General features: G+C 44.2%; 1 protein-coding gene across 1 annotated transcript in view; it reads left to right on the forward strand.

The window, feature by feature from the left end:
• LOC121581682 (probable ATP-dependent DNA helicase HFM1) overlaps positions 1-17,831 on the forward strand; it is a 32,871-nt gene extending 15,040 nt beyond the window's left edge. The window contains exons 17-40 of the mRNA XM_041897164.2: positions 428-522; positions 747-880; positions 3,050-3,097; positions 3,223-3,303; positions 3,534-3,625; positions 3,808-3,914; positions 4,006-4,053; positions 4,199-4,296; positions 4,421-4,555; positions 5,749-5,834; positions 6,065-6,148; positions 6,359-6,516; positions 13,292-13,395; positions 13,580-13,786; positions 13,914-13,991; positions 14,108-14,232; positions 14,483-14,565; positions 14,681-14,781; positions 14,910-14,999; positions 15,178-15,747; positions 15,845-15,917; positions 16,141-16,246; positions 17,367-17,506; positions 17,632-17,831. Of these exons, the coding sequence (XP_041753098.2) occupies positions 428-522; positions 747-880; positions 3,050-3,097; positions 3,223-3,303; positions 3,534-3,625; positions 3,808-3,914; positions 4,006-4,053; positions 4,199-4,296; positions 4,421-4,555; positions 5,749-5,834; positions 6,065-6,148; positions 6,359-6,516; positions 13,292-13,395; positions 13,580-13,786; positions 13,914-13,991; positions 14,108-14,232; positions 14,483-14,565; positions 14,681-14,781; positions 14,910-14,999; positions 15,178-15,747; positions 15,845-15,917; positions 16,141-16,246; positions 17,367-17,506; positions 17,632-17,698 (2,910 nt within the window). The 3' untranslated portion in view covers positions 17,699-17,831. The remainder of the gene's footprint in view (positions 1-427; positions 523-746; positions 881-3,049; positions 3,098-3,222; positions 3,304-3,533; positions 3,626-3,807; positions 3,915-4,005; positions 4,054-4,198; positions 4,297-4,420; positions 4,556-5,748; positions 5,835-6,064; positions 6,149-6,358; positions 6,517-13,291; positions 13,396-13,579; positions 13,787-13,913; positions 13,992-14,107; positions 14,233-14,482; positions 14,566-14,680; positions 14,782-14,909; positions 15,000-15,177; positions 15,748-15,844; positions 15,918-16,140; positions 16,247-17,366; positions 17,507-17,631) is intronic.
• Positions 17,832-18,769: the final 938 nt, after the last annotated feature.

Consider the following 18,769-nt stretch of genomic DNA (forward strand, 5'->3'; position numbering starts at 1 on the left):
AAGGGTGGCTACTTTGAAGAATCTCAAATATAAAATTTTTTTGATTTGTTTAACACTTTTTTGGTTACTACATGATTCCATATGTATTATTTAATCGTTTTGATGTTTTCACTATTATTCTACAATGTAGAAAATTGTAACAAAATAAAGAAAAACCCTTGAATGAGTAGGTGTGTCCAAACTTTTGACTGGTACTGTATATAAATGTTTTCTTCCACATTGACATTAGAGTATTTTGTGTAGATTGTTGACAAAAATTACAATGAAATTGATTTTAATCCCACTTTGTAACACAATAAAATGTGAAGAAATCCAAGGGGTCTGAATACTTTTGCAAGGCACTGTATCCATGGCAGCAGTGTCACTGAAAGTGGACGGTCCATTGATTTGATGTAAGGCTTTGACTTTTATTTTTTTTCCTCTCCAGTTTGATACGTCAGCGACCGCAGTGATCATGACCAAGACTCACACCAAAGACAAGTACATGCAGTTCATGAATGGGGCAGAAATCATTGAGAGCAGGTATGGTGATGGGTTACTTCTACAGTGTCAAAGTTCCCCAACACTTGTTTCAGAGTGTAGCTTATATGATTTGATTTGGTTTTACATTCATTTGTATGATACAGTACATTGTGATGATGATTGTTTGACCACATAGACCGGTACCTTTATTTAAATCTCTGTTTGATTTCATACACTTTATGTGATTCACATTGAGGTTGAAGTATTTTTGTCCTCCTCCTCAGCTTGCACACCCACCTTGTGGAGCACCTGAACGCTGAGATCGTCCTCCACACCATCTCAGACGTCAACATGGCCCTGGACTGGATCCGCTCCACCTTCCTCTACATCAGAGCCCTGAAGAACCCCAAACACTACGGTAAGTACACACAGACTGGACATCACCCAGTCATTATTAGCATTAGCCAGCATTGTTAGCATGGATGCTAGTCTATTTCAGCGCAAGTCAACTTCATCGTTAGCATGGATACTAGTCTATTTCAGCACAAGTCAGCTATATCGTTAGCATGGATGCTAGGCTATTTCAGTATTAACCATTTAGATTGTTAGTATGGGTGTTTGGCTATTTCAGCACTAGTCAACTACATAGTTAGCATGGATGCTAGGCTATTTCAATATTAACCAGTTAGATTGTTAGCATGGATGATAGGCTATTTCAATATTAACCATTTAGATTGTTAGCATGGATGCTAAGCTTTTTCAGTGTTAACAGTTAGATTGTTAGCATGGATGCTAGCTTATTACAGTACAGTTAATAGCATGTACAGTGGCTTGCGAAAATATTCACCCCCATTGGCATTTTTCCTATTTTAGTTGCCTGACAACCTGGAATTAAAATGGATTTTGGGGGGGTTTGTATCATTTGATTTACACAACATGCCTACCACTTTGAAGATGCAAAATATTTTTTGGGGTGAAACAAACAAGAAATAAGACCAAAAAAACTGAACTTGAGCGTGCATAACTATTCACCCCCCCAAAGTCAATACTTTGTAGAGCCACCTTTTGCAGCAATTACAGCTGCAAGTCTCTTGGGGTATCTCTACAAGCTTGGCACATCTAGCCACTGGGATTTTTGCCCATTCTTCAAGGCAAAACTGCTCCAACTCCTTCAAGTTGGATGGGTTCCGCTTGTGTACAGCAATCTTTAAGTCATACCACAGATTCTCAATTGGATTGAGGTCTGGGCTTTGACTAGGCCATTCCAAGACATTTAAATGTTTCCCCTTAAACCACTTGAGTGTTGCTTTAGCAGTATGCTTAGGCTCATTGTCCTGCTGGAAGGTGAACCTCCGTCCCAGTCTGAAATCTCTGGAAGACTGAAACAGGTTTCCCTCAAGAATTTCCCTGTATTTAGCGCCATCCATCATTCCTTCAATTCTGACCAGTCTCCTAGTCCCTGCTGCTGAAAAGCATCCCCATAGCATGATGCTGCCAGCACCATGCTTCACTGTGGGGATGGTGTTCTCGGGGTGATGAGAGGTGTTGGGTTTGCGCCAGACATAGCGTTTTCTTTGATGTCCAAAAAGCTCAATTTTAGTCTCATCTGACCAGAGTACCTTCTTCCATATGTTTGGGGAGTCGCCTTTTGGCAAACACCAAACATGTTTGCTTATTTTTTTCTTTAAGCAATGGCTTTTTTCTGGCAACTCTTCCGTAAAGCCCAGTTCTGTGGAGTGTACGGTTTAAAGTGGTCCTATAGACAGATACTCTAATCTCCGCTGTGGAGCTTTGCAGCTCCTTCAGGGTTATCTTTGGTCTCTTTGTTGCCTCTCTGATTAATGCCCTCCTTGCCTGGTCTGTGAGTTTTGGTGGGCGGCCCTCTCTTGGCAGGTTTGTTGTGGTGCCATATTCTTTCCATTTTTTAATAGTGGATTTAATGGTGCTCCGTGGGGTGTTCAAAGTTTCTGATATTTTTTTATAACCCAACCCTGATCTGTACTTCTCCACAACTTTGTCCCTGACCTGTTTGGAGAGCTCCTTGGTCTTCATGGTGCCGCTTGCTTGGTGGTGCCCCTTGCTTAGTGGTGTTGCAAACTCTGGGGCCTTTCAGAACAGGTGTATATATACTGAGATCATGTGACAGATCATGTGACACTTAGATTTCACACAGGTGGACATTATTTAACTAATTATGTGACTTCTGAAGGTAATTGGTTGCACCAGATCTTATTTAGGGGCTTCATAGCAAAGGGGGTGAATACATATGCACGCACCACTTTTCCGTTATTTATTTTTTAGAATTATTTGAAACAAGTTATTTTTTTCATTTCACTTCACCAATTTGGACTATTTTGTGTATATCCATTACATTAAATCCAAATAAAAATCCATTTAAATTACAGGTTGGAATGCAACAAAATAGGAAAAACGCCAAGGGGGATGAATACTTTTGCAAGGCACTGTACTTAGAATATCTCACAACATCCTTACAACAGTTTCTCAAACGACATAGAGACATAAATGTTATAGACATACATTGGCACATCATACATGAGTAAACAACTGTCCATACTTTTTATTGCAGGTTTTTCCACTGACTTGGACCAATGTGGGATCGAAGCCAAATTGCAAGGTGTGGCATTCCTGTGTTTTCTTTGTTAATATGGACTTCATATCTGAAAACACAGAATATCTCTATCATGATAGCGTTTGTGTAGTAACTAACTGTATTATGTCTCTCCATACTCTCTGCTCCAGAGCTCTGTCTGAAGAACCTGAACTCCCTGGCCTCCATTGGTCTGGTCTCCATGGATGAGGACGTCAACATCAAAGCTACAGGTTGAGAGAGGCAACCCATTTTGGGTTTTGCGTGGCTACTATGGCCTTTTACTGTTTGTTTCATTAGTAATCATCAGAAGTGTACAACAACTAACTAACAAACCCCCGTACATGTTTGGTGTTATTCAATACAGATGGATATCTCCTACATTTGCTTTCCAGCATCCCAAAGCCATTCAACTCAAGTCTGTTCTCTTCTTGACATGTGTAATTGTGGACATCCCCTACAGAGGCAGGCAGGTTGATGGCCAGGTACTGTGTGGCATTTGACACAATGAAGCAGTTCAGCAAGGTGGCTGGCACTGAGACCTTACCTGAGCTGGTAGGTGTACAGTAACACTGTAGCATCTCTCATATGCACGTACACAGTTTTTTATTGAGTTTCTGCATTGTGTTGTTTGTGGCGTTTGTGTTGTTTGTTACATAGGAAATTAAAATAGATGAGTTGAGTAGATTTTGTATTGAGAATCCCACTGAAATGGAAGCTGTCTCTTCTTCACACAGATAGAATTGATGGCGAAGGGCAGAGAGTTCACTGACGTGCAGCTGAGAGTGAACGAGAAGAGAACCCTGAACACATTGAACAAGGACAAGAACAGGATTACCATCAGGTTAAAGTACAATCCATTGATACATTGTAAGAAGAGGTGAAGTGACATGCAAAAAACTGTAAATGGTCATATCTGGGCTTTTTTTCTCCAGGTATCCCATGGAGGGAAAGATCAAAAACAATGAGATGAAGGTGAACTGGTAAGTCAAGCAGAGGCCCGTACAGTGTACCAGCATGAGAAGATGGAGGATGACATTGATGCCACCATGTATTCTCTTTGGGTGAATCTCAAATGTCTTTCCTTGAACTTCGGCACTTTTCCTCTATACTCGTCTTCCACCTCAGCTTGATTCAGGCCCAGTTTGGCTCCATTCCAGTCCAAGAGTTTGGACTCACACAAGACACCGGTAGAATCTTCCGGAATGGAGTCCGAATCAGCAGATGTAAGTCATCAATCACTTCACATTTTGATAGTAGAAGATGGTTCGCAGTGAGCCTTGTCTGATAAGCAAGCTTCCTTTGAAAAAAACACTCTTTGATCCAAGATGTGTTTTGATTCCAAACCAGGTTTGGCAGAGTTTCTAAACCAGCGCTCCAAGACAGGCTTCTCTGCTCTGCTCAACTCCCTGATACTGGCCAAGTGCTTCAGGGCAAAGCTGTGGGAGAACTCTCCTTACGTCTCAAAGCAGCTGGAGAAAATAGGTAGAAAACGGTCAATGAATACAGAATGTGTACGCAAAACATACTGTCAACGCATGTAGAAAGTTAGTAGTTAATGGTTGTCCTGCTGTTACTATGTTCAGAGACCCTTTTTAAGAAATCCATTGACCAACTGATTTATTCCTAGACAAATTAAAGTAGTACAGTAGCTGTAACCATAGAAATATAATGACTCTATAATGGTCCCGTGTGGCTCAGTTGGTAAAGCACGGTGCTTGCAATGCTAGGGTCGTGGGTTTGATTCCCGTGGGGGACCAGTACGAAAATGTATGCACTCACTACCATAAGTCGCTCTGGATAAGAGCGTCTTCTAAATGACATTTCTTTATTTCATTTTTTTGTTTTCACCTTTATTTAACCAGGTAAACCAGTTGAGAACAAGTTCTCATTTACAACTGCGACCTGGCCAAGATAAAGCAAAGCAGTGCGATAAAAACAACAACACAGAGTTACATATGGGGTAAACAAAACATATAGTCAAAAATACAACAGAAAATATATATACAGTGTGTGCGAATGTAGTAAGTTATGGAGGTAAGGCAATAAATAAATAGGCCATAGTGCAAAAATAGTTACAATTTCGTAATTAACACTGGAATGATAGATGTGCAAAAGATGAGCAGTTCGTTCCAGTCATTGGCAGCAGAGAACTGGAAGGAATGGCGGCCAAAGGAGGTGTTGGCTTTGGGGATGACCAGTGAGATATACCTGCTGGAGCGCAGACTACGGGTGGGTGTTGCTATGGTGACCAGTGAGCTAAGATAAGACGGGGATTTGCCTAGCAGTGATTTATAGATGACCTGGAGCCAGTGGGTTTGACAACGAATATATGTAGTGAGGGCCAGCCAACAAGAGCGTACAGGTCACAACGGTGGGTAGTATATGGGGCTTTGGTGACAAAACGGATGGCACTGTGATAGACTATATCCAATTTGCTGAGTAGAGTGTTGGAGGCTATTTTGTAAATGACATCGCCGAAGTCAAGGATCGGTAGGATAGTCAGTTTTACGAGGGCATGTTTGGCAGCATGAGTGAAGGAGGCTTTGTTGCGAAATAGGAAGCCGATTCTAGAGCCGATTTTAATGTAATAATGAGGCTGATTTAAAATGATAAATGAGACTCTATTCATAATATATAATATATATGTCTGTAACGGCACAGATAATCTGTTCCAGGGTTGACTCTGTCAGCAGCCATGGTGAACGCTGGGCTCACCACCTTCAATAAGATAGAGCAGACCAACGCCAGGGAGCTGGAGCTGGTGAGCATACAGCATCTGTAGATGACTATAACAAACAAAGTCATTCATTTAAACACCACGTTGTTTCAAAAATCTCCATGGTTTATTGACATACCCGCTGAAACAAACATGCAGTTCCATGGCTTTCAATCAAATCAGTCTTTCAAATGTTATTCATAAAGCCCCTTTCTACGTCAACAGTCATCACAATGTGCTTTCACATACAATAAAATCAAATATTTGTTGTCTAGATCGTCAACAGACATCCTCCATTTGGAAACCAAATCAGAGAGGCTATCATCAATCTGCCTAAGTATGAAGTTCGTTTGGAGCAGGTAAAAACCATTGCTTTGGTAGAATTTTTGTTAGAACGGAAAAAAGGTGATCAAGATTAATCATTGTAGCAATATTTGGTATCGGGATGTAACAGAATATTTTCCCACACATATATCATTTAATATCACGGCTGCGTATATTTCCATTTCTAACCAATTAATAAATCTCCCCAACAACCTTTAATTTCATTTTTATTTATCACGTTTTAGCTTCCAAGATACAACGTCGCCACCGCAGAGATTGTCGTGACTGTGAACGTGAAGAACCATGAACAGCTGCTGTCAAAGAGAACTGCTCCTGACCACCACTATGTCACCATGATCATCGGGGACTGTGACAACAACGTGGTCTTCCTGCAAAAACTCACGTAAGACAAGGAGGACTGACATTTTGAGTAACACACCGACACACGCACAGCCTGATACATGCATAGAGACACACTTTATCTAAAGCTTGCAGGTAGAGACACCTTGTTAAAAGCGTATTATAAGATGTTTTAAAGGCTCATACATGGTTATAACAAGTTATAAAGCATTATACCTGCAGGCAGGGTTCTCCAACTGGAGGCCCGCGGGTGGTTTTATTTGGCCCCCCAAGTTTTCGGAGCAAAGAAATTCTCTAAAAATAAAAAAATAAATATATATATATATATATATATATATATATTGCTCAAAAAAAATTAATAGAACCCTAAAATAACACATCCTAGATCTGAATGAATGAAATAATCTTATTAAATACTTTTTTCTTTACATAGTTGAATGTGCTGACAACAAAATCACACAAAAATTATCAATGGAAATCAAATGTATCAACCCATGGAGGTCTGGATTTGGAGTCACCCTCAAAATTAAAGTGGAAAACCACACTACAGGCTGATCCAACTTTGATGTAATGTCCTTAAAACAAGTCAAAATGAGGCTCAGTAGTGTGTGTGGCCTCCACGTGCCTGTATGACCTCCCTACAACGCCTGGGCATGCTCCTGATGAGGTGGTGGATGGTCTCCTGAGGGATCTCCTCCCAGACCTGGACTAAAGCATCCGCCAACTCCTGGACAGTCTGTGGTGCAACGTGGCGTTGGTGGATGGAGCGAGACATGATGTCCCAGATGTGCTCAATTGGATTCAGGTCTGGGGAACGGGCGGCCCAGTCCATAGCATCAATGCCTTCCTCTTGCAGGAACTGCTGATACACTCCAGCCACATGAGGTCAAGCATTGTCTTGCATTAGGAGGAACCCAGGGCCAACCGCACCAGCATATGGTCTCACAAGGGGTCTGAGGATCTCATCTCGGGACCTAATGGCAGTCAGGCTACCTCTGGCGAGCACATGGAGGGCTGTGCGGACCCCCAAAGAAATGCCACCCCACACCATGACTGACCCACCGCCAAACCGGTCATGCTGGAGGATGTTGCAGGCAGCAGAACGGCGTCTCCAGACTCTGTCACATCTGTCACATGTGCTCAGTGTGAACCTGCTTTCATCTGTGAAGAGCACAGGGCGCCAGTGGCAAATTTGCCAATTTTGGTGTTCTCTGGCAAATGCCAAACGTCCTGCACGGTGTTGGGCTGTAAGCACAACCCCCACCTGTGGACGTCGGGCCCTCATACCACCCTCATGGAGACTGTTTCTGACCGTTTGAGCAGACACATGCACATTTGTGGCCTGCTGGAGGTCATTTTGCAGGGCTCTGGCAGTGCTCCTCCTGCTCCTCCTTGCACAAAGGCGGAGGTAGCAGTCCTGCTGCTGGGTTGTTGCCCTCCTACGGCCTCCTCCACGTCTCCTGATGTACTGGCCTGTCTCCTGGTAGCGCCTCCATGCTCTGGACACTACGCTGACAGACACAGCAAACCTTCTTGCCACAGCTCGCATTGATGTGCCATCCTGGATGAGCTGCACTACCTGAGCCGCTTGTGTGGGTTGTAGACTCCGTCTCATGCTACCACTAGAGTGAAAGCACCGCCAGCATTCAAAAGTGACCAAAACATCAGCCAGGAAGCATAGGAACTGAGAAGTGGTCTGTGGTAACCACCTGCAAAACCAGTCCTTTATTGGGGGTGTCTTGCTAATTGCCTATAATTTCCACCTGTTGTCTATTCCATTTGCACAACAGCATGTGAAATTGATTGTCAATCAGTGTTGCTTCCTAAGTGGACAGTTTGATTTCACAGAAGTGTGATTGACTTGGAGTTACATTGTGTTGTTTAAGTGTTCCCTTTATTTTTTTGAGCAGTATATATATATATATATATATATATATATATATATATATATATATATATATATATATATATATATATATATATATATATTGTGATGTCACGAGAGGCTGTGTCCTGGAGGGACGTTACATCCCCCTGAGGTGGCTGCAAACCCAGACAGCTATGGCTCCATCTGCTGGTATGGTCGGGAACTCCACCCCCTCTATGGCCAATCTTCCCACGCAGCTGAAACAAATGAGGAGCTGATGAGCTGAAGGTTTGGGAAGGGAAGAGACACACTGAGGGAGTGTGTGGGGGGTGAAGAGACACAGTCTCCAACCTGGGCTCTCTGGAGGACAAGAGTGCTGCACGTCCACTTCCATGAGGAATATAAGGATTTGGAGATACTTACCTTTGGGAAATACTCACCTTTGGATATATGCACCTGTGGAAATACGTGAGAGACATTTGGAAGGACTTTTTGCTGGGTTGGCCACTAGCTGCAACGTGGACTACAGTAAGGCTGGGGAAAAGTTATCTGAGCGAGTGAGAATTATGATTTTGGATGTGGAAGAGACATCCCTGAACTGTTAACCCTTAAAGAGCCACAAGAGAACAGAATTTTGTTATATTTTCGTTAATTTCCCAAGACCTATAATAAAATCCTTGTTTTGTTTGAACCTTGTCTCCTTGCACTACTTGAGCAATCCCGCTGAAAGCTGTGTAGCCTCTCGTGACGTCACAGATGGTGGAGAATACGGGCACGCTCAAGCGTTAATAGTGCATGTCAGAGGAGGATACCGAAGGTTTGATCACCCAGTTTTCCAAGTTGGCCGTAGGCTCCCCGCCGACTGAAATGGAGGACATATTGAAAGCCCTTGTTGCTGGCCAGCAAGCCCAGATGCAAGCAAACGTGGCTCTCTTGGAGGAGCAAAAGAAAGCCAACCTTCTGAAGGCAGAGGAATTGCAGTTGCAGAGACAGAGGGTGGTCCAAAATACCCGCCCAATAAAGGCAAGTGACTTTATATCTAAGATGGGAGCTACCGATGACATTGAGGCATACCTGCATGCATTTGAGGCCACGGCCACTAGGGAAGCCTGGCCCAAGCAACAGTGGGTTGGTCTGTTAGCCCCCTTTCTAACCGGGGAATCACTGAATGCTGTCCGGGACCTGGGCCCTGACCAGGTTACTGACTATGATGCCCTGAAGTCTGAGATCCTCAGCAGATATGGACTCACAAAGTTTGGTATGGCCCAGCGCTTTCACAGCTGGACCTTCCAACCAGACCAACCTCCTCGGGCGCAGATGCATGAACTTGTCCGAATCGCAAGGAAATGGCTGGATCCGCAGAGGAATACAGCAGCGGCGGTGGTGGAGGCCGTTGTGGTGGATCGTTACCTACGCGCCCTGCCTTATGAGGCAAAACGGTTCATCAGTCAACAGGCCTTGACCACGGCTGATCTGACCGTGGAAGCTGTGGAAAAGTACCAGGCCACAGCGGAGATGCTGAATGCTTCCCGAAAAGACCCCAGGAGGGCGGCCCCACCACAAATGGGAAGAACCCGTCCAAAGGACCCCAAGGTCTCGAACCCAGCCACGTCAGGACTTATCCCGGCTCCAGGGGGAGCCAGAAACCAGGCGGGTCCAAGAAGAGTACACCAGGAGGGGGAAACTCGACAGTGTTACCGGTGTGGGGAGATGGGACATATCTCCTGGCAGTGTGGGAAACCAGCCGATGAACCTATGCCCACTGCGGAGTCCTCCAGCTCAGCACCCACACACCGCTTTGCCTCGCTCTTGGGAGTCGTAGATGGCGGCCCAGATCGACCCCCCACCTGCCCGGTAACTGTGAATCACCATGATGTGGAGGCCTTACTGGATTCTGGTAGCCGGGCCACCCTGGTGCGTAAGGATTTGGTGGGCCCAACGTGTCTGACCCCGGGGAAAGTCCTCCCAGTTTCCTGTGTCCATGGGGACACCAGAGAATACCCCATTACTGAACTTACAATGACCAGCACACGGGGAACCATACACACGACGGCGGGGGTGGTTGATTCCCTCCCCGTCCCTGTCCTAATTGGACGAGACTGCCCAGCCTTTTACCCACTCTGGAGAGAGTCTCAGGAGAGGATAACCCGAGTACCTCGGAAACGGAGAGGCAAGACTCATCCTGGGAAGGCTCCGGTGCAATCCTCCGAGTTACTCACTCCCGCCCCGGGCTCTGATAGGGATGGCAGGTGCCCAGACCGACACAGAGACGGAGCTACAGAATCTGGACAAAGAACTGTCTGGTCTGAAGGGGACCGCTGAGAGGTATCGTTTGTTAAAGCAACAGTTAGACATGAAGACAGAAGAGTTAGATATCCTCCAGGCTAAACTCCAACAGAGCTCCTTCCATAAGCAACAGGAGGAGCTGGAGAGGCTGCGCAGGACCATCGAGGAGTGTGAGGAGACCCTGCGCAGTAGTAAGGAGGTCCAGAAGAAGGCAGAGGAGAAGTACAAGGTGTTGGAGAACAAGATGAAGAATGCGGAGGCAGAGAGAGAGAAGGAACTGAAAGCTGCTCAACAGAAGCTAAACTCTGCTAAAACCAAGGCTGATGCGTTCAGTAAGAAACTCAAGGAGAGACAACAGGAGGCTGAGTCCCTGGTCCTAGAGGTGGAGGAGTTGAAGAGAGAGCAGGCTGGCAAGCACCACGGCAATGCGGACGCCCTCTCCCGGCGTGATGCCTTCTTCGCTGCCTTTACCCCGACGAGGACGTCGGTCCCGAGGAGGGGGGATGTGTGATGTCACGAGAGGCTGTGTCCTGGAGGGACGTTACATCCCCCTGAGGTGGCTGCAAACCCAGACAGCTATGGCTCCATCTGCTGGTATGGTCGGGAACTCCACCCCTCTATGGCCAATCTTCCCACGCAGCTGAAACAAATGAGGAGCTGATGAGCTGAAGGTTTGGGAAGGGAAGAGACACACTGAGGGGAGTGTGTGGGGGGTGAAGAGACACAGTCTCCAACCTGGGCTCTCTGGAGGACAAGAGTGCTGCACGTCCACTTCCATGAGGAATATAAGGATTTGGAGATACTTACCTTTGGGAAATACTCACCTTTGGATATATGCACCTGTGGAAATACGTGAGAGACATTTGGAAGGACTTTTTGCTGGGTTGGCCACTAGCTGCAACGTGGACTACAGTAAGGCTGGGGAAAAGTTATCTGAGCGAGTGAGAATTATGATTTTGGATGTGGAAGAGACATCCCTGAACTGTTAACCCTTAAAGAGCCACAAGAGAACAGAATTTTGTTATATTTTCGTTAATTTCCCAAGACCTATAATAAAATCCTTGTTTTGTTTGAACCTTGTCTCCTTGCACTACTTGAGCAATCCCGCTGAAAGCTGTGTAGCCTCTCGTGACGTCACAATATATATATATATATATACACTCACATCTGCTCTCAATGATTTCTGCCCCATTCATGAACTGCATGTACTTGTCTTTGGTGTGAGTTTCGGTCATGATCACTGCGGTCGCTGATGTATCAAACTGGAGAGGAAAACAATTCTGAGTCAAAGCCTTACATCAAATCAATGGACCGTCCACTTTCAGTGACACTGCTGCCATGGATACAGTGCCTTGTAAAAGTATTCAGACCCCTTGGATTTCTTCACATTTTATTGTGTTACAAAGTGGGATTAAAATCGATTTCATTGTAATTTTTGTCAACAATTAATGTCAAAGTGGAAGAAAACATTTATATACAGTACCAGTCAAAAGTTTGGACACACCTACTCAATCAAGGGTTTTTCTTTATTTTTACTATTTTCTACATTGTAGAATAATAGTGAAGACATCAAAACTATGAAATAACACACGGAATCATGTAGTAACCAAAAAAGTGTTAAACAAATACAAATATATTTTATATTTGAGATTCTTCAAATAGCCACCCTTTGCCTTGATGACAGCTTTGCACACTCTTGGCATTCTCTCAACCAGCTTAATCTGGAATGCTTTTCCAACAGTCTTGAAGGAGTTCCCACATATGCTGAGCACTTGTTGACTGCTTTTCCTTCACTCTGCGGTCCAACTCATCCCAAACCATCTCAATTTGGTTGAGGTCGAGGGATTGTGGAGGCCAGGTCATCTGATGCAGCATTCCATCACTCAAGAAAAACCCTTGAATGAGTAGGTGTTCTAAAACTTTTGACCGGTAGTGTGTATATATATATATATATATATATAATTATTTTTTATTTATTTTTTAATGAATTTTCATTGTTGGACATAAGACTGTAAAAACACCAGGAAATGAGCTGCAAGTGATTTTAATTTAAGAAATCTGGTCAGAGTATTCCCACCCATAATAGAGACGTGATCATATACAAATGTAAGCAAGGTTTGAAATGATTATGTTTTAGTCAAACATTATATCTGTTTGGGATTCATGAGTCAATTTGCGGTCTACAAATTATTTGTAATTATAAACTGGGTCGTTCGAGCCCTGAATGCTGATTGGCTGACAGCCGTGGTATATCAGACTGTATACCACGGGTATGACAAAACGTTTGTTTTTACTGCTCTAATTACGTTGGTAACCAGTTTATAATAGCAATAAGGCACCTCCGAGGTTTGTGGTATATGGCCAATATCCCACAGCTAAGGGCTGTATCCAGACACTCCGCGTTGCGTCGTGCAATTGGGTGTGTGGTATATTGGCCATATACCACACCCCCTCTGGCCTTATTGCTTAATTATGTTCCGGACCCCCGACCATCCGCTTAAGAAAACAAATCGACCCGCGGCTGAATCTAGTTGATGATCCCTGCCTGCAGGCTTTAGGCAAAGTGTTACCGTCATACACTCATACAGGGAAAACAGTGAAAGAAAGAGAGCAAAAGAGAGGGAGAGAATGATGAAAGGGGGGACTGTGTTGTGTGTTCGTCCAGAGACTTGATGCTGTTGAAGTCAGGAAGCTGGTCAAAGAAGATCGAAGTGGCGAAAGCCTCCAAAGGAGAGGAGATAAACGTGAATCTGGTCAGCTCAGAATACGGTCAGGCGGCTAACTATCATGACATTTTTCTCTCACTTTTAGTATAGATTTGGGTTAAAATACATTTGTACAAACTACTTCAAACTTGTAAAAGGCAGTTTAAGTCGAGTGGAATTGTTTGAGTGAGATTTATGAAAAGTAAGAATATATTCTATTAACTACATTGAGATCTTCCTCTCTTCAGTGGGGTTGGACATTCAACAGAAGTTTAGTGCCTTCTTCTCTGGACCGAAGAGGTACGGAGCTGAATCACTCACACCTGAGCAACATAACACCGTGCAGCGAGCACAGGCTAACACTCAGAGATCACAGGGTGCAACACAGAGAACACAGCCAACAGATCAGCAAACACAGAAGAGAAACTCATCATCCACATGTGCCACAGAAAAGGGTAGGCTGATTTAATACCTTACATTAGTATGCTTTGAGCTATTGCTAAGTTGTACTTGCAGACTCACAGGACTGTTGTTGTTTTTTAACCCAACTTCCATAATCTTTTTTTCCTCACTGAAATACAGGTTCCTCACAACCAGATCCAGGCAAAAAACAATGTAACCACTTCTGCAAAAACAAGGATCAATGTGGCCACGACTGCTGTGAGTCGAGTTTTTGTCTCCATTCCATTGCTCAATTGACACTTAGAATCATTGAAATTGTTGATTCACAAATGATTACATTGTATTTTCAATGTCCTCCTATCTATGTTTCCCAGGTAAAAATGGAGTGCCGGGGGTTCTGAAAAGGCAGATGAATCAGCATTCGAGTTTCTCCTCCTACCTCCAAGACCTGAAGACCAGGAGTGACTCACTGACGGAGACACCAGTCAAACGCCTCAAGGTGGGGAGAACAACTGACAACAGCTGCAGAAGTCCTTTAAAATATAACCCCTTTGGGCTAAATTCTAATTTGAGAGAGAGAGTGAGAGGCTGAGACAAAATACTCATTCATACTTTCACATAAATCAGGCATTGAAGTCAAAGATGAGTGACACGTGTTTCAGGATCATTTGCTGATTTATCATCAACTAACTGAACAAGGAACTTTGACCTGAATTAGTGTTTCATCTGCCTGTTGCTGGTTCCTTTAGATGAGAATGAGTGGTGGGATGGGAGCTGCGAACATGCAGCAGTTCTCTTATTCACCTAAGCCGATCCTACCTGCTTCTTCCAGGTATGTACACTCCTTTACCCAAAACATAGATGCAGTTAATCAGCTTGGAGTTAGTTGATTACTAATCCAAACTGTATCCAACACATTCCTCATCTTTTCTTAACTTTCTTTGAAGGTATGAAGGTAATGGCGCTTCAGCAGGACCACAGAGTGTGGATTCAGCTGAGGACTTTGCAACACCCCAAGAGATGGCTTATGTTGTGACCTATGGCCATGGTATGTTTAGTATCGGAATGCTTCTAGAGGTTTCTAACTTCATTCACCTTCAATACAGCAGTGTTGTAGAGAAATTGTAGTTAATGGACACTTGAGAAGAGTAACTGAACATATGTGTCTCTCGACAGAGTATAATGACTACCTGGAAGACATGTATCAGACAATGGGAGAAGTGGAACCACCACCTGTTCAACTTCAAACCCTTACGGAGTCACAAAGTAGGACATCTCAGTTACAAAAAAAACTATGTCATACTGTTTTTTTTTTGGTTGTTGTAACAATTCTACGAAATAGACCTATTGTAGATTCAATACAATTTACACACAAATGTACTGCAAACAGACAATAACGTGTTCTCATAATCTCACCATAACCAATCCATATTTCTGTTTTAAGGCACTTCAATGTGGAGGAAGCCCAATGCCTACGATGGAAGATCCCTCAGCCACAGTACCCCCCACAGCACCCCCCAAAGCCAGAGCAGGAGTTACCCTCAGAGTCACAGCACCCCCCAAAGCCAGAGCAGGAGTTACCCTCAGAGTCACAGCACCCCCCAAAGCCAGAGCAGGAGTTACCCTCAGAGTCACAGCACCCCCCAAAGCCAGAGCAGGAGTTACCCTCAGAGTCACAGCACCCCCCAAAGCCAGAGCAGGAGTTACCCTCAGAGTTACAGCACCCCCCAAAGCCAGAGCAGGAGTTACCCTCAGAGTCACAGCACCCCCCAGAGCAGGGGTTACCCTCAGAGTTACAGCACCCCCCAAAGTCAGAGCAGGTCTTTCCCTCCGAGTCCCATTGTAGACTTGACCGACGACAGTGGTTTCTTCTCATCGTCACTCACCCCCAGCGTGACCTTTGACCTGGGAGACGAGTGGGACGATTTTGACGACAACTTGGTGCACTCCAACGAGAAGTCATGCACCACTGTAGCTAAAACTAAAGGGTTGGACCTGGACATTGATAGAAAAGGTATTCTAACAGGGAGCAGTTTTTGAACATATCAATGTTAAAAATTTCATTTTGGTCATGTAAATTATTGAATAGTTAAATGTATTGATGTTTACAGGCCACTCCACACCACTACCATCCACTTGCTTACAGCCCAAACCCCGCTGCACTATGTCCAGTACCCCACTCAGGTGAGCTCAGCTCGTAACAAACTAGGAATTCACAGTTCCACACGGTATCAAACCCCTGTCATTTCACTGAATGAAATATCTATGATCTATCCCAGCGGGCAAAACTGGTTTCTGGTTGAAGAGACGTCAGTAGGAAGGAACTTGGTACTGTTGCAAAAATACGTGACAAATGTGACCCTGAGCAATTGATTATCAATGTTAAGTAATGATTTGTGTGTCTCAGGTCGACCTCCCCAGATGTTTCTCAGATACCAGTTACTACTTTCCCAGTCAGACCACACAACCGCCAGGCTTCTGATAGCTGGAGCCACCCTGACAACAAGACCACAGTGAGTTATTATCTACCCATAGTATCAGTTGACTTTATCTCAATGCTGGATCTGAGGTCAAAATGAAATTGACAACAGACAAAGCCAAGGCTTCTGTTATGATATATGATACAGTTTATTAGGTACACCACCCCGTTCACGAAAATGGTTTGCTCCTACAGACAGTGAATCACGTGGCCATGGCTTGCTATATAAAGCAGGCAGACAGGCATCAAGGCATTCAGTTACTGTTCGATTGAACGTTAAGAGTGGGCAAAACGAGTGACCTAAGCGACTTTGAGCGTGGTAGGATTGTCCGTGCCAGGCGTGCTGGTTACAGTATCTCAGAAACGGCCAGCCACCTGGGCTTTTCACACACGACTGTGTCTAGGGTTTACCGATAATGGTGCGACAAACATAAAACATCCAGTCAGCGGCAGTCCTGTAGGTGAAAACAGCTTGTTGATGAGAGAGGTCAAAGTAGAATGGCAAGAATCAGGCAAATAACGGCGCAGTACAACAGTGGTGTGCAGAACGGCATCTCGGAACTCACAACTCAGCGGTCCTTGTCACGGATGGGCTATTGCAGCAGACGACCACACCGGGTTCCACTCCTATCAGCTAAAAACAAGAAGAAGCGGCTCCAGTGGGCACATGATCACCAACACTGGACAATTGAAGAGTGGAAAAACATTGCCTGGTCCGACGTATCCCGGTTCTTGTTGCGTCGTGCTGATGCCAGAGTCAGGATTTGGTGTAAGCAGCATGAGTCCATGGCCCCATCCTGCCTGGTGTCAACGGTACAGGCTGGTTGTGGTGGTGTAATAGTGTGGGGAATGTTTTCCTGGCACACCTTCGGTCCCTTGATACCAATTGAGCAACGTTTGAACGCCACACCTTGTAGAATCCAAGCCCCAAAGAATTCAGGCTCTTCTGGAGGCAAAGGGGGTCCGACCCAGTACTAGATGGGTGTACCTAATAAACTGGCCACTGAGTGTAGAATGAAAAGTTACCTTTTATCACGCAATTCACATGCTTTGAAATCAAGGGGATAGCAATGTTCGGTTTTGGGTTTAGCAGCCCATTTGTTTCAGTACACGTTTGAAAAGTAATCTGAAACACACATCTTTCCCCTCTGCAGAGGACATTCAGTGAACCCCCCGTGAATGCACCACCCTCCTTCCCAAAACAGACTGACACAAGCTTGCCCCCCCTGGGAGAACGGTTTGATTTATTCTCAAAGACGACTACCCCAAACAATGACAATGTGACTGGCAAAAGGTAAGGAGGGACTATAGAGAAATGATACTTTATTTTCTTAACTTTGTTCATCCATACTAATTGAAATCATGATTATGAATTAACTTGATATCATTGACAGATAGCATTAATCTTCATCATTGCAGGCTCCATGGAGAGGATTACAGCAAGGAAGTGGAGGCATTCATGGGGATATTTGATGGACTATTTTAGTAGTGTTTATAGTTGTATGGACCATGATAATGTTTCATGGTGATTTGTCATGTTACTGTGTATGTTATTTTTTTATACTGTGATTTGTACTGTTTGTTGTTTGAGATTTACTGTTAGATTTACTGTTGGCCCTATTTGAAAATGTTGATATCATAGGAGTATGAACTTTCAATCATCATTAGCATGATTCCAAAAATGTAATATTTCTATGTACTTAATTTAATTAATTTAATAAACACAATATTTATTCAGAGGAAGTCTGAGGGTGTAGAGAGCAATAGTAATGGTGTCATGGACCACATAATGATGTTTTAAACCCTCTAGTGGACTGTCTTTAAATTGCAGCTTGTGGCTGCACTTCCTGTGCTCACTATGGGAGAAGACAGTCGGGGATGTAACTCTGAGCTGGATGTAACATCCAGTATAGCATCCAGCTTAGAGTTACATCCAGCTCAGAGTTACATCCAGCATACAGTATCCGGCTCAGAGTTACACCCAGCATCCAGCTCAGAGTTACATCCAGCATACAGTATCCGGCTCAGAGTTACACCCAGCATCCAGCTCAGAGTTACATCCAGCATACAGTATCCGGCTCAGAGTTACACCCAGCATCCAGCTCTGAGTTACACCCAGCATCCAGCTCAGAGTTACATCCAGCATCTAGCTCAGAGTTACATCCATCTTAGAGTTACATCCAGCATCCAGTATCCAGCTCGGCGTTACATCCAGCATCCGGCTCAGAGTTACATCCAGCATCCGGCTCAGAGTTACATCCAGCATCCGGCTCAGAGTTACATCCAGCATCCGGCTCAGAGTTACATCCAGCATCCGGCTCAGAGTTACATCCAGCTTAGAGTAAGCTTATGCTGGCACCATCTGTAAGTATTTATGTTCCTGTATGGTTTTTATATGCTTACATGTTATTATTTGTATGCAAATGTATCTTTATATCAGAATACTTATAATACTACTATTCTACAAACCTGTAATTGACCCACACTATTTGTTGTCACTGTCACAGCTTATTCAGCTATTCATTATGTACCGTATGTGTTAAGATACAGTATAGTA

Source organism: Coregonus clupeaformis, chromosome 14 (genome assembly GCF_020615455.1).
Source record: "Coregonus clupeaformis isolate EN_2021a chromosome 14, ASM2061545v1, whole genome shotgun sequence".
Lineage (NCBI taxonomy): Eukaryota > Metazoa > Chordata > Actinopteri > Salmoniformes > Salmonidae > Coregonus > Coregonus clupeaformis.